The sequence below is a fragment of the Myotis daubentonii genome, chromosome 7, assembly GCF_963259705.1.
Source record: "Myotis daubentonii chromosome 7, mMyoDau2.1, whole genome shotgun sequence".
Taxonomy (NCBI): Eukaryota; Metazoa; Chordata; class Mammalia; order Chiroptera; family Vespertilionidae; genus Myotis; species Myotis daubentonii.
Window position 1 is genome coordinate 31,770,036 of NC_081846.1, and position 14,524 is coordinate 31,784,559.

The 14,524-nt window shown below is 41.1% G+C and overlaps 1 protein-coding gene across 2 annotated transcripts in view; it reads right to left on the minus strand.

Moving 5' to 3' along the window:
- Positions 1–14,291, minus strand: part of PDE6D (phosphodiesterase 6D) — a 54,297-nt gene extending 40,006 nt beyond the window's left edge. For both annotated transcript variants that reach the window (XM_059703523.1, XM_059703524.1), the window contains exon 1: positions 14,047–14,291. In XM_059703523.1, the coding sequence (XP_059559506.1) occupies positions 14,047–14,096 (50 nt within the window). In that variant the 5' untranslated portion in view covers positions 14,097–14,291. The remainder of the gene's footprint in view (positions 1–14,046) is intronic.
- Between the last annotated feature and the right edge of the window lie 233 nt (positions 14,292–14,524).

A 14,524-nucleotide genomic window follows, 5' to 3' on the forward strand; every position in this document is an offset into this window, starting at 1 on the left:
AGGAGAACAGATATTAGCCCAAGACTCAGGTTCTGGTCTTTCTTCTGAGTTTCTATAAAATCTCCAAAGGCTAAGGGAAACCCCACTGATTGTATTAGCCTAATAATGGCTATAAAGTTAAATAATTCTTAATTTATGGTTCATTATCAATGCAGACAAAGTCCTAATTCTTGCATTCCTCAGAGCTAGCTTTCTAACAGTCTTGTTTAACTTGATAAATGTACAGTATAAGACCAGGAAAAAGATGAACAATATTTCCAGACTTATTTGGCACCTGGCTATATTCATTGCTTATAGTTAGTCCTCAAAGAAAGAGGAGGCAATGTAAAAAAAAAGTAATATTTGAGTACCTACATTCAATACATATGCCAAGTGCTGTACTAAGAGTACCTCTTTTCTATTTTTCAATTTTATATAATTTAACTAGAAGCTTGGTAAATGAAAATTCATGCACTTGGGGGAGTCCCTCAGCCTGGCCTGCACCCTCTCGCAGTCTGGGACTCCTTGGGGGATGTCCACCTGCCAGCTTAGGCTCGCTCCCCGGGGAACTGGACCTAAGCTGGCAGTCAGACATCCCTCTGGCAGCCTGGGAGCCCTTGGGGGATGTCTGATTGACAGTTTAGGCCCGCTCCCGCAGCTGGACATCCTTAGCACTGTGGAAGCGGGAGAGGCTCCCACCACCGCCACTGCGCTGTCACCTGTCAGCCCAGCTTGTGGCTGAGTGGAGCTCCCCCTGTGGGAGCACACTGACCACCATGGGGCAGCTCCTGTGTTGAGCGTCTGCCCCCTGGTGGTCAGTGCGCATCATAGCGACTGGTCGTTCTGCTGTTAGGGTCAATTTGTATATTACTCATTTATTATATAGGATACTGACACCCACATGAAATAGTAGTGCTCTCAGAAGTTGAAGACATTTCTCAGGAACTTACAGCTAGTAACTAACATAGCTAGCATTAAGACAGAGGTCTGTTCACACTACATACTCTTGGAAAGAAAGTGGCTTTAGGCAGTTGCGGGGTCCTGAGTATCTTTGTGAGGACAGGCCTCCAGACCTAGAAGAGCTAAGGGAACTGTTGAGAGGGTAAGAAAAGCAGGCAGACCCTCAAATATACTATGAAATGGTTCTTTTGCCCTTCCTAACAATGCCCTCTTGGGATATGGCTAGTAGAGAATGAGGATGATATATTGAGTTATTGATGCTGTACTGATCTACAATGGACACAGAATCCTATATAATAAAAGCCTAATACGCAAATTGACTGAATGGTGGAACAAATGGTGAAACGACCAGTCGCTATGATGCACACTGACCACCAGGGGGCAGACGCTCAACACAGGAGCTGCCCCCAGCCCGCAGGCCCCAGGCCAGCCAGGGTGTGTGTCAGTGGGCTGCCCCTCCTGCCCCGATCGCCCTGCCGGTCACCCACAAATTGGCCCTGATCACTGGCCAGGCACGAATTTTGTGCACCAGGACTCTAGTTGTACTTATAATAACAAAACTTCCCTATTATAAGTTGCATTCAAACATTAAGTTCACATATTTCAGAATAATGACCTCCTTTGAATGCGGCTATGTGTTTCAATATTAAAAAATAGATCTCCTACTTTCCTATTCCCTGAATGACACCATGAATTCCTTGTATTTTCACTGAACTGAAAATTTGCACTGTTGTAAGCAATATGAAATTGCCTTAATTGACATAGAAGGCTTGTTAGTTACAAAGTTTTTGAAAAAGACTTATTACCCTATTCAGCTAATCTTCTGAGAAGACACAGAAGGAAATGGGAAAGACCTCAGGCAGAAAAAGCATTTGACAGTATGGTCCATATTATTACATGTAGAGATGCTTTGATTAGAAGACAATGGTTAGTATTTTAAATCAATTCTAGCCACCTGCAGTTTTGCTTGTGAGAGCTAAATCAGGTAAGTGGGTTGACATTTTTCTGCAGATATTTAGAGTAAACTTTACATATTTGGCAAGATAAAAATGAACATGTCTCAGAAATTGACCCAGGTGATTTGCTAGTGTATATCTGCCTCAGTAGAGAGCCAAAGGATAGACCTTCAGAAAGACTGATGAGAATAAGATTATTTTGCATCGAGGGTAATATTATTACAGTACTCCTTACCCTCTCAACCATTTCCCTCCAACTCTCCAAAGAGAGACGTGACTGTTGTTTTTTCCTTCCTATTACTATAATCATGCTAACCATCTCATTCACTATTTATTCCCCAAACATGCACTGAAGTTCTACTGCATATCAGGCACAAGCTGTATTGAGGAATTCTATAGCTGTGCTACTCAAAATGTGGTCCACAAACTGGTGCTAGTTTGTGAACCCATTTGTTACTAGTCTGTGACAAGATAAGTATTTAAAAATTTTAATAGCAATCTAGCAGAGTAATTTCTTTGTTGCCTTTAATAATAAAAACTTTTTACTTTTATTTTGTATGCCACATTTCTAGGAATTTATTTTCACTTAATTCCTAAGAATATCAGCCTGTGAAGGATTAGAAGTTAAAACCTGGTTCTTTACCAGTGATAATATAAGAAGCACTGTCTAGGATAGAAAGACCTCTGCTCTGACAGGGTCTCTGTTTAACCTGTGTGAGTGTACAATAAAAGTCCTTTTATCCTCAAACATACACATTTCTGAGGAATATATAAAGTTTAGGCTTTGTAAATAGGTTTGTGGAATGTTGATTTTTTTTAAAATAAGGGTTATAAGTTAATAGAGAAGGCTGAGATAGGAAGATAGTGTCAAGTAGAAAGGACAATTTTATGCAGAATAGAAAATCAATAGGCAACTGGGAGGGCAGTAAGTATAATAAATTACTATAAGCCTTGGTAAAGAAGTCAAGAGAGAGAGGCCTACACCAAGACAAACCATAATTAAAATGCAAAAGGTTAAAGACAAAGAGAGAATCTTAAAAGCAGCAAGAGAAGAACAGTTACTTACAAGGGAGTCCTCCCATAAGACTGTCAACTGATTCTCAACAGAAACTTTGTAGGCCAGAAGGCAGTGGCAAGAAATATTCAAAGTGATGAAAAGCAAGGACCTACAACCAAGATTTCTCTATTCAGCAAAGTTATCATTTAGAATCAAAGGACAGATATAGCTTCACAGCAAGAAAAAGCTAGAGGAATTAATCACTACCAAAGCAATATTATATGAAATGTTAAAGGGTCTTCTTAAGAAGGAAAAAAAAAAGAAAAGATAAAAAAATATGAACGATAAAATGGCAATAAATATATACATATCAATAATTGAATCTAAAAACCAAAATAAACAAGCAGAACAAAAAAAAAAAAAAGAAGAGAGTAAATAAAGATTTATTGGAGGGAGGAAGATAATCAGTTTAGCCTCTGCTATTCAGTCCATTCTTCAGAGTCACCTCTTACCCTAGCCTCCAGATGCACCCTATCCCCCAACCACTCCTAAAGACATTATGTTCTTGTGCTTCAGTGCTTAGCATACACTGCTCCACTAGGCTTAGAACAAGCATCCTACCCTCCAGTATGCTCCTCAATGACCCAGTGCTATGTCAACCTCCTCTCTGATTATAGTCCCTGATATAATTCGAGGCAAAGCTATCTGATCCTTTCTCAGTGCACCTGCACACTTGTTTACACCTGCATCGCAGTACTTATCAGAATGTACTACACATATAAGTTTGCAAGTCAAATTCCATTGGCACTATATTATTTATCCTTTCTTCTCAGTACTCAGCACATGATTGGCACTCAAATATGTGTTGAACCACACTGAGAATCAAAGGGCAGGTCAGAGGGGTTGATTAGAATTCTGTTTTGAGCTGAGCAATCTGAAAGCAAGGCTCGCTAAAGAGTGTCTAGAAACCAAACCAGGAGAACTCCTCATTCTGGGTTCAGCAGGCTGTGGAAAGGCAAACTTAGAGCTGGAGCTCAGCAAAACACAAAAAGCAAACTAATCAACCAACCCCCCCGCCCCCAAATTCTCCCTAAGGAGAACTGCTAAGTCAGTCAGCCGAATTGCAGGTAAAGACATATTAGAATTTAAAAGCTCCTTCTGCATTAAGTTGAATTCATGACTTGGCAGAGTACCTGTAACTTATATATGGGCATGTGGTTCATTACCTGTCTGAGGATCTTCAAGGTAAGTAGAATTTTCAGGCAAAGTGGCTGACTAAGCACATAATGTTGTATGCTAATGTCTACCACAGCAGACCAGAGCAATATAAGGTAAAGCCTCAGTCCAAGATCACAGGTGTAAAGAAAAACCTCTCCTTTCTCATTCCTCTGGGGATGAAGCAGCTAAAACTAGCAGTAAAAAAAGGAAATTTCTATTTAGAGGTATCCTGAGCATTTTCATCATAGGAATGCCTTTCTCTGCTTTCCTAGTGTTTTTTTGTTGTTGTTGTTGTTGTTTTTTCTTGTTCTCTTTTAACTCTCTGCCTTTATGATCTCTCCCCTCTCAAACTCTCTCCTCCTTGCTCACTTTTGGAACTCATTTCCTCTTCTTCCTCTTTTACCTTCATGAATTTTTAAATATCATTTCTGTCAAAGCCCTTCTTCTAGGCTTCTTTTGCACAAGCATTGGTTATACAGAGCATCCTGTCTTTTAGTACATTCTTAAGCACCAATTTAATTCGTGGACATTTAAACATCTGTCTCTACCAAAAATTTCCCAGTGATTTTTCTTGTGGTGTTTTTATTTATGGGGGACAAGAAAATAGAAATGGGTTCCCTGAAAAACCAGGTTTCAGTATCCTTGAAACATAATATGCAGCACTGTAATCAGTGGTGAGATCCCTGTTAAATAATACTCTGGCCCTGGCAAAGGTACTATGCTTGGAAAGCATACAATCAAAATTTAAGCTGGCCTTGGAAACAGAGGAGGTAAGTAATTTAGTAATGAGAAAAAGATCACTATTTGAAACATTACACAGCCTTCTCACTAGCAAAGTCAAACAATAAAACAAAACTTTCTTTCTCTAGTAGGTTTATTATTCTACTGATATGTGCCTATATGTATCTGAAACTGGTCAGAAACAAGCTACAATAGACATATCCAAAGATATTCTTAGAGACTCCCTTTGCATTTTTATTTGCTTCCCAGAATTTCCTGATTGAAGAAGAGATAATACAAGGCCTTTTTCCCAATGGCATGTTCCCAAAAGGATCAGCCAGTTTTTTATGTTTTTTGGAGGCATGGGGACATTTCTTTGAATTCTATCAAAATCCAGTGAAAGGTCCCTGAATTTTACTTAGTTTTAGTAATTATTATTATTTAAAAAATCCTTATCCAAGGACATGCTTAGCGAGAGGGGAGTCAGAGAGAGAAACATCAATCAGTTGCCTTATGTATGCCCCAACCAGGGATCAAACCACAAAGGTATGTGTTCTGACAAGGATTTGAATTGGCAACCCTTTGGTGCACAGGACGACGCTCAACCAAATGAGCCACTCTGGCTGGGCAAAAATTTACCTAGATTTTTAAAAATGCTGCAGTATTGAGAGGGAAATCAACTTCCTCAAGTTGTAACACTCTTAATAAAAGCATAGACAAAGATGATTTTGGCTTTCAAATGGGACATATGTGTCACCCAGGGGGCTTCCTTTGCTATCAGTCCAAGAGCCACAGTTACTTCCCAGGATGGTGAAAAAAGGCTTCAGATGTTTAGCCTGGAATAAAAAGACAATCACTAAGCCCTGGCTGGTGTGGCTCAGTTAGTTGAGTGTCATCCCATGCACCAAGAGGTCACTGATTTGATTCCTGGTCAGGGCACATCCTTGGGTTGCAGGCTCCATCCCAGTGGAAGCGTGCAGGAGGCAGCCTATCGATGTTTCTCTCTCATCAATGCTTCTGTTTCTCTCTTTCTCTCTCTCTCTCTCTCTCTCTCTCTCTCTCTCTCTCTCTCTCTCTCTCTCTCCCTTCCTGTCTCTCTAAAAATCAATACACATATTTTAAATAATCACTAAGACTCTGGCTTTATCAACATCCTGAAACATGACACCTACAAATTTGAAAAATAGAAAGCAACTTTAAAGCAAAGATAAATAAATGTTAACAATGTAATAGTAAGCAGAATGCATTGTAGAGCTATGGTTTTTAAAGTGAGTTGGCATATGTTCATAGCAGCACAATTTACAATAGCTAAGATTTGGAAACAACCTAAGTGCCCATCAGCAGATGAGTGGATTGAAAACCTGTGGTACATCTACACAATGGAATACTATGCTACTATAAAAAAGAAGGAACTTTTACCATTTGCAACAGCATGGATGAAACTGGAGAGCATTATGCTAAGCAAAATAAGCCAGTTGGAGAAAGATAAATATCACGTGATCTCACTCATATGTGGGATATAATGATCAACATCATTTGATGAACAAGAATAGATCCAGAGACAAATGGCAGGGGAGGGGGGGTTAGAGAGCAACCAAAGGACCTGTATGCATGCATATTAGCATAACCAATGGACACAGACACTAGGGCGGTGGGAATGGCTGGGGGGGGTGGGTGGCGGCGGGTCAAGCGGGGAAAAAGGAGACATATGTAAACGTTTAGACAATAAAAAAAGAGCATCCTAAAAATAAATAAATAAATAAAATTGAAAAAAAAAGTGAGTTGGCATATATTATTTCACTTATTTCATAACATCTCTATAAGGCATATGCAGCAAGCATTATCCTTCTTTAATAAATGTTAAGCAACTTGCACAAAATTGGATAGCTTAAGTAATTTCAATTCTCTAATAAAATCTCTCCATCTACTCAAGCTACTCCCTTAATCTCTGCTTTCCTAAATCACCAGATTTCTTGAAAGAGTAATCTACTGTACTCTTGGTGACTTTATTTCCTCACCTATTATCCATTTTCAAATCTTGGCAGATTATAGTTTGTTTCCTCAAGTATCTGCCATTCTCAAAAAGATCACCAATGACCTATACAGTATCAGGGGACTCTAGGTAGAACCTCAAGTATTCTTTGAATGAAATTTCCAGCAATTCTAAGGACTTGTTTTTGATCCTCATTATTGATCCCAACTCTCTCATTCCTCATTTTTTATGCCTTCACTTTCCTTCCTGTTACTCTCCAGTATCTGAAAAATTAAACTGCTCAACACCTACTCATCTTTCAAGATTCTATTCAAATGACAATTCTGAAGTCTTCTCAACACCTCCGACAGTAGTCATTCTTTCTCTGAGTTTCCATAGTATTTTACACTACTAGGCACTTATCACATCATATTCTGATCGTTAATTTCTTTTTCTCTCCCTTATACAAGTTCTTTGAATATGAAAACTAGCTTATCATTTTGTATCTAGTGTTCAGCAAATTACCTGGCACTGACAGACCCTGCTAACAAACATGTGAATGAACCGCCAGTAAGTGGCAGCACTATGGACAGAGGTCTTTGCCTTTGCTCTTCGCTCAGAAGATGGCTCAGAAACAAAGGCTTACTGTTAAATTTCTCACCTCTTATTCCATGAAAGTTATCAGGCTAGAGTCTCAGATTTAGGCCCTTTTAAAAAAGCTTTCATTTAGCAGCGACCTGTCCAGGAACCATCATTTCCAAATAGAACTGTCACCCAGATAGTGGTACCACACATGGTATAGTTATGACTCTCCTGTGATTTGCCCATCCACTTAAAAAATATATATATTTAAAAAAATTAATTTCAGAGAGGAAGGGAGAGGGAGAGAGAGACAGAAACATCAATAATGATAGAGCATCATTGATCGGCTGCCTCCTGCACACCCCACGCACTGGGGATCGAGCCCGCAAACTGGACATATGTCCTGACTGGGAATCAAACTGTGATCTCCTGGTTCATAGGTTGACGCTCATCCACTGAACCATGCCAGCTGGGCTGCCCATCCATTTTTTTCTCCACTATGTGAGGACACGGAGAAGGTGGCCATCTGCAAGCCAGGAACTGAGCCCCTACCAGAAACCAAATCAGCTAGCACCTTGTTCTTGGACCTTCCAGCTTCCAGTACTGTTGAGAAATAAATATCTGTTGTTTAAGCCACACAATGTATGGTATTTTGTCTTAGCAGCTCTAGCTGACTAACACATGCTGTTTACATACTTTCTGGAAAACGTCTTTTTTTTTTTCCTGGCAACTCTAATTGTTAGAAAATTCTTTCTTATCCTAGGCTAAATCTTGCCCTTTGTATCTGAGAGTTGAGGGAAATCAAAGAAAATAGGGGATATGACCACAATGGAAGAGAATAATTTTCAAGTGAAAAATAAACCTGTGACTTAAACATGAGAAAAAACTTTAAACTCAAAATCAATAATACAGCAAAAAAATTAATTCCCCCGAGAGGCATTATGGTACATTGTAGAAAATAGCAGTTAAGGTTTAAATTAAGGTTCTGCCTTTATCTGAGTGATAGCCTCTCCAATCCTTAATTTTCTATCTATGAAGTAAGGATAATACTGTATAGAGTTGTTGTGATAATGTATCAAAGTGCTTTGAAAAGCCGAAAAAGACTATAGAAATGCAAGATATTGTTAGGCATCCCCTTTCTTCTTGTGGCTGTATTTATAGTATTATTTATATTAGAGCAATTTATGTTTAGTTCTGTATACTTTATCTAAATTCAGAGGCAATAACTGCTCTCTGTGACTCTAAATCAGTGGATCCACAATGCACTAAACATACTTCAATAGTATCTAACAACGGTCTGAAAAACGAAAAGGAAATAGCTTGCTTTAATTACATCAAATCACAAAAAAATGTTTTGCCTATTTTAGGTGTAGTGCATATCTCAATGGAAATACTCGCTGAAAAGCATTCTTGTTAACTGAGAAAGATTGTCACAAAATCAAAGAATTGTAGTGTTGGAAAAGGATCTGAGTTGAGTCCTCTGAAGACCATCCACTCTAATACCTCATCTGATGCATACATAATTTCCCTCTGCATTACTCTTGATGGACAGGCATCCATTTGCTGTTTAAAATACTTTCTGGAAAATGTAGTTTTTTTGCAGGTAACTTTAATTGTTAGAAATTGGGTTAAACTCTGTCCCCTGTAACTGCCACTCTTGAGTCGTGTATTTCTCTTAGAGCCACATGAAACACATTTAATTCTTCTTCTTCATAATAGTTTTTTAAACTTTAAAGGATTTTTAAAAATTGATTTTAGAGGCAGGGAGGGAGGGAGAGAAATATCAATATGAGAAACGTTGATCATTTACCTCCTGCATGCGCCCCAAATCCGCAACCTGGTTACGTGCTCTGATCAGGAATTGATCCTCTGACCTTTTGGTTTAGAGGAGGAAGCTCCAACCAACTGAGTTACACTGGTCAGGGCTAGTTTTTTAAACTTTAGAAGAGAATACTCATGTTTCTTGCCCAACTCTTCAGCTTCAGGTTAAAACTTCAGTTTTCCAATTATTGAACAAATGGCACATTTCAAGTCCCTCTCCTCTAGAGCAGGTACACTTAACTGTGCACGCCCCCTTCATTGTACCTACACAAATTTCCTATGTGTGTTCTTACAGTGGGACTATCACCTTCTTTGCCATAAATAGTGTGCTTCTTTAGTCCAGTCTGCTGAGATCTTTATGGATACTGGACTGTAGAAAAAATATATATGCTTTCCTTCTCAGCTTCAAATTACCAGCAGGTCAAAAGATAAAAAAGAATGCTGCTCTTAAAATTTGAGTTTTAAGCATTCAAGCAATGGTTGAAACAGTCAGATACTAGATAAGATGGCTGTTGAAATACATCCCAAAGATGCTAAAGCTCAGGATTAAGGACAGATCTATACATTCCGAAGTCAAGTCCTTCTCTATCATGGGGATTTGTGGATGCAGGGTGCTGGTAAAGGAGGCCTGTGAGGCAAAAGTGAGGTTAAGCTTAATAAGAACCTAGAGCTGCCACACCTCAGCACCATTGCTAGCCCTTGATCAAATATAGTAATAACCAGAATTTTCCATGAGAGTCTTACCATGTTCTAGTCCATTTCTCCAGAAGTCACTAAAATGTTTCACTATAAACCATATTCGCAATCCTGGAAAGAAATTTAGGTTTGAAGAAGACGATAAGTATCTAATTATACTCTAAATTCCTCCCAAATAATGCAAAATAACATAATCAACAGGACATTATATTCACTTCTTAATCCATTCAGGATAATAGTAACAACCTCTCAGAGTCCATGCATGAGTGTCTTGGAAAACACACCACCAATCACAATCTACATGAAGTCCATGACTGGACAATCTGTGATCTACAGTGTTCATTGGATGTATGAGTGGTGCTTTGGTTGCTTTACCAGAACTGGGGTTGATAGTCACAAACTATATTTTAGGAAAGCATAAATCTCAAACTCATTTTTAACACTTAGCCAAGGCATCTATTAGGCAATACTGACATTAAAAAAAAGTTTGACTATTCTTAGTAAGGAAAACTAAGTGAATAGAAGATGTAAAGCAAACTATTTTTGACTGGAAGTAAAATCAAAGATCAAGGTGCTACAACAAAGAGGATATAGAGAGGAAATGCAAGAATACAAGTGAAAGGTGTTTTTAGAAACCTTCTGAGGCAAACTAGTTCTCTTTTGGCCTGGCTGGTTGGCTCAGTGGTTGAGTATTGACCCATGAGCCAGGAGGTCATGGTTCGATTCCCAGTGAGGACACATGCCAGAGTTGCAGGCTCGATCCCAAGTAGGGGGTGTGTAGAGGGAGCTGATCAATGATTCCCTCTCATCACTGATGTTTCTATCTCTCTCTTCCTCTCCCTTCCTTTCTCTGATTATCAATAAAAACATATTAAAAAATAAAGTAGTTCTCTTTTGGCCATAAATTGGAATGTAATTAATTCCTAGAAAACAAGATAAGCACTAGGTATACATAAATGCTTATTAATTAAATCATTTTTTCTAAGAGGCAAATTAAAAATATTATATTTTTCTCAGTAAGAAAAGAGAATAACAGCATGAAGACATTGGTTATATCTCAGAAAAATAAATGGCTTCATAGCAACATTATCTTTACTGTTATTATTAATAATAATTAATAAAACAAATAATAACAGCACTTAACATTTATTACTTAATATGTGCCAGGCACTGTACTAAGCATTTTATATGCAGACTCATTTAATCCTCATAACAACTCTCAGAGGAAATGCTATGCATAGTGAGTTTCATAGTTTGGGTGCTCTGTCTAGGGCAGTGGTCGGCAAACTCATTAGTCAACACAGCCAAATATCAACAGTACAACAACTGAAATTTCTTTTGAGAGCCAAATTTTTTAAACTTAAACTATATAGGTAGGTACATTGTTATTAACTTAATTAGGGTACTCCTAAGGCTTAGGAAGAGCCACACTCAAGGGGCCAAAGAGCCGCATGTGGCTCACGAGCCGCAGTTTGCCGACCACGGGTCTAGGGTCACAACAACCCTATGAGATAGGTACTATTTTTATCCCCACTTACAGATGAGGAAATTGAGGCAGCAGTTAAAGAAGTTGCTCAAGGACACAAAACCAGGAATGCAGGGCTGGGATTCCAATGCAGGCACCATAGCTCCACAGTCCAGTATCACCTCTCTAGGGATCTAGTGATCGAGGGAAATATAAACTAAAAGAGGACAGAATTTGTTGTCCAAACTAGCCCCAAAATTTTAAAAACCAACATAGTCAATGTGGTAGAAGAATATAATGACAATTAAAAAAAACTTTTTACAGAAATAGACACTCTAAAAGAAAGTTCAGAAAAAATTTACTCAATAAAAGGTTGACAACAGTCAGGTAGTTTCTTAATAAAAAAAAATTTATTTTCCCTGAAGGTAGTATCAAATCCTAGAACTGCTTTCCTTCTCTCTCTCTCTCTCACCGGAGGATATACCTTTTCTATTGATTTTTTAGAAGAGCAGAAGTGAGGGAGGAGGAGACAGAGAGGCACACACACATCAATGTGATGTGTCTTTCTTTCTCACACCAATTGGTTGTCTCCTGAACTTGCCCTGACCAGGGTGGGGGACCAGATGGCAACTCAGGTACACACCCTTGACTGGGAATCAAACCGGAGACCCCTCAGTGTGAGGGGGGGCCAATGCTCCAACCACTGAACAACACCGACCAGGGCTCCTTTTCTCTCTTAATTCTCAGATGCCAAGAAAAGCTACCAGAGGATGAGCATTCCATTGCTCCCATGCTAACTTTTTTTAGTGTGGCTGCTCCCCTTATAATTTAATCAACCTATATCAAATGCCTTGAAGATGTGTTTCTTGACCCACTAATGTCATTACTGACTTGGTTAATTCACCTTCCCTTCTATTGGGCTGACAGAGGTTCTACTTTCTGCTGTTTTCCATATTTGTCCCTTAGCTTCTGTCTCAACAGGTCCAAGAACCAAGACTGAAGGTGAAAAGCTCAAACTTTCCCTTTCTGCTCTGTTCAAAAGCTATTAACAAGACCCCTCCTTGTTTTCAGCAATATGTTAATTCTAAGCTGACAAAATATTGCTTCTGAAATATCACAATTCTCCATAGTCTCTGGCTTACTGTCTACAGTATACATGTTAAGTAACAATATAAATTACTTAAGGGAAAAACAAAATCCATGTGATAGCTTTTCTAACACTTCAGCCATCCTATTCTACTTACAGGTGCCATTATGAAGAGAAACATGGTAAGTACACGGAACTATATAAAACTACTGAAATGGCAGTATGCAAAGGTGACAACTTCCGTTTTTGTGTGTGTGTTTTTGTTTGTGTGTGTTTTTTTTTTTTTTTTTTTTTTAACAAGCACAGCAGATTCGCTTTCCATTCGGAAAATTTCATTTGTACATTCAAAATGTCTGGTAACTTTTTTGCATTTGTGTGCTAAAATTTACTAACAACTTGGTTTCTGATTGTGATAAAGCCTTTAAAATTTGCAGGGTTGAAATGGGCATTGTGAAAACACATGGCTCAGAAAACAGTGGCTTCCTAAACCTCAGGGGAGGAGCCCTAAAGTGGTGACCACGTTTTCACTGAGAGAGGAATTTAAGAATGTTCCATATTGTATGCATACGTGGTAAGAAGAGATTAAGGTCAGCAGGAAAATATAAAATTGGACTGTACAATATTCCCATATTTTTCACCTGTATTACATGGTTACAGACTTAACACTCCATTAAAACACAAAGCTTTCTCCCTGCCTTAAGGAGAGGTTGCACAAGCGGTACCGCAACAGGCCCGAGGCAATGATTTCCATACCCGACTACGGTATATCCTACTGTGTGCCCAGAGTAATCAAGTAATTGCTGGACAGCTCCACCTTGTCTAACCGAGCGAAGACACCTTCGCCAGGAGTCCCAGTGCAAAACCAAAACACTTCAAGGCATCTCACGCACAAGCCCATGGCTCTCATTTTGTTGGAAAGAAAGCTGAGGAGCTGAGGGAGAAGCAGCACAGTCCAACGCCTCAAAGGCCAAGACAGAGTTAAGATGAGGGTGATGCGGGACCTCTCTTCCCCCTTCCTCTGCTCCAGCCCCGCGGAGCCACAAGTGAGAAAGAGAAGTTGTGGAAACAACACGGGGGTGGTGTGGGAGGGGGGAACCCAGGAGAGTTTAACACAAGCGTTTGCATTTGTCCCACACAAGGACCGTCGCTCCAAGTCACTTTCCCCTGCTCCCCCGAGGGGCTTCCCGCCAAAGAGGCTACTCCTGGGCTTCCAGGCCAACCCACCGCGCCCGCTGGGCCCTTCCCGGGGAGCCGCAGCCCCTTCGCGGCCTCTGGGCGCGGGCTGGAGCTCGGACCCAAGCCGGCCTCCCCGACACCCGTTCCCGGCGTCCGGCGCCTTTCCCAGCCCAATTCCAGGGCGCCTTCGCCTCCAGCCCGGCGGGGCTCCAGTCAACGTCCCTGTCCTCTCTCAGGACGCCCCCTTCCCCACCTCCAGCGCCCGGTCCGTCGGGGGCGCGGGAAGCCTTTCCTTTCCTCTCCCCCGCCTCCACTCTCGTGGTGCCCACCTGGCGCGGCCCCCTTCCCTGGCCCGTCTCCTCAGCGAGCGGCCGCCTCCCAAGTCCTCCCGACCCCGCCCCGCTCCCGGGCGGATACAGTTTGAAGCCCCTCAGGATCTCCCGGGCACGCTCGTCCTTGGCTGACATGATGCGGCAGCTGCCGCCCGCGGCTCTCCCACGCTGGCCCGGCGGAGCCTCGCAGACGGTGCCCCGGCGCCGAGGACTGAGCCGCAGCCCCGCCTGGAGACCTCCGGCGAGCAGAGGCGGCTGCCAGACCTGGACCGGCCTCTCCCTCCCCTCAGCTCCCGCTCCTGATCCCTTCTCCTTCCCCCGAGCCTTGGAGTGCCCGCCCAAGAGCCAATAGAAAGCCCGACTTGGAGAGTGGCATCATGCTCATCCAATAGAAACACGTAGCGGCTTCGCGGGGGGGTGGGGGGGTTGAAGAGCGTCGATGGGAAGGGCCCTCCCCGGGAAGTCCCGTAGGGCAAATTTTTCATTCGTTCTTGTTGCCTAGAGTTTTCTCCCCGGAGGTTTGGCTTCAGATCTGCAGAGGCTCGAAGGGCTCGCTCCCGCCG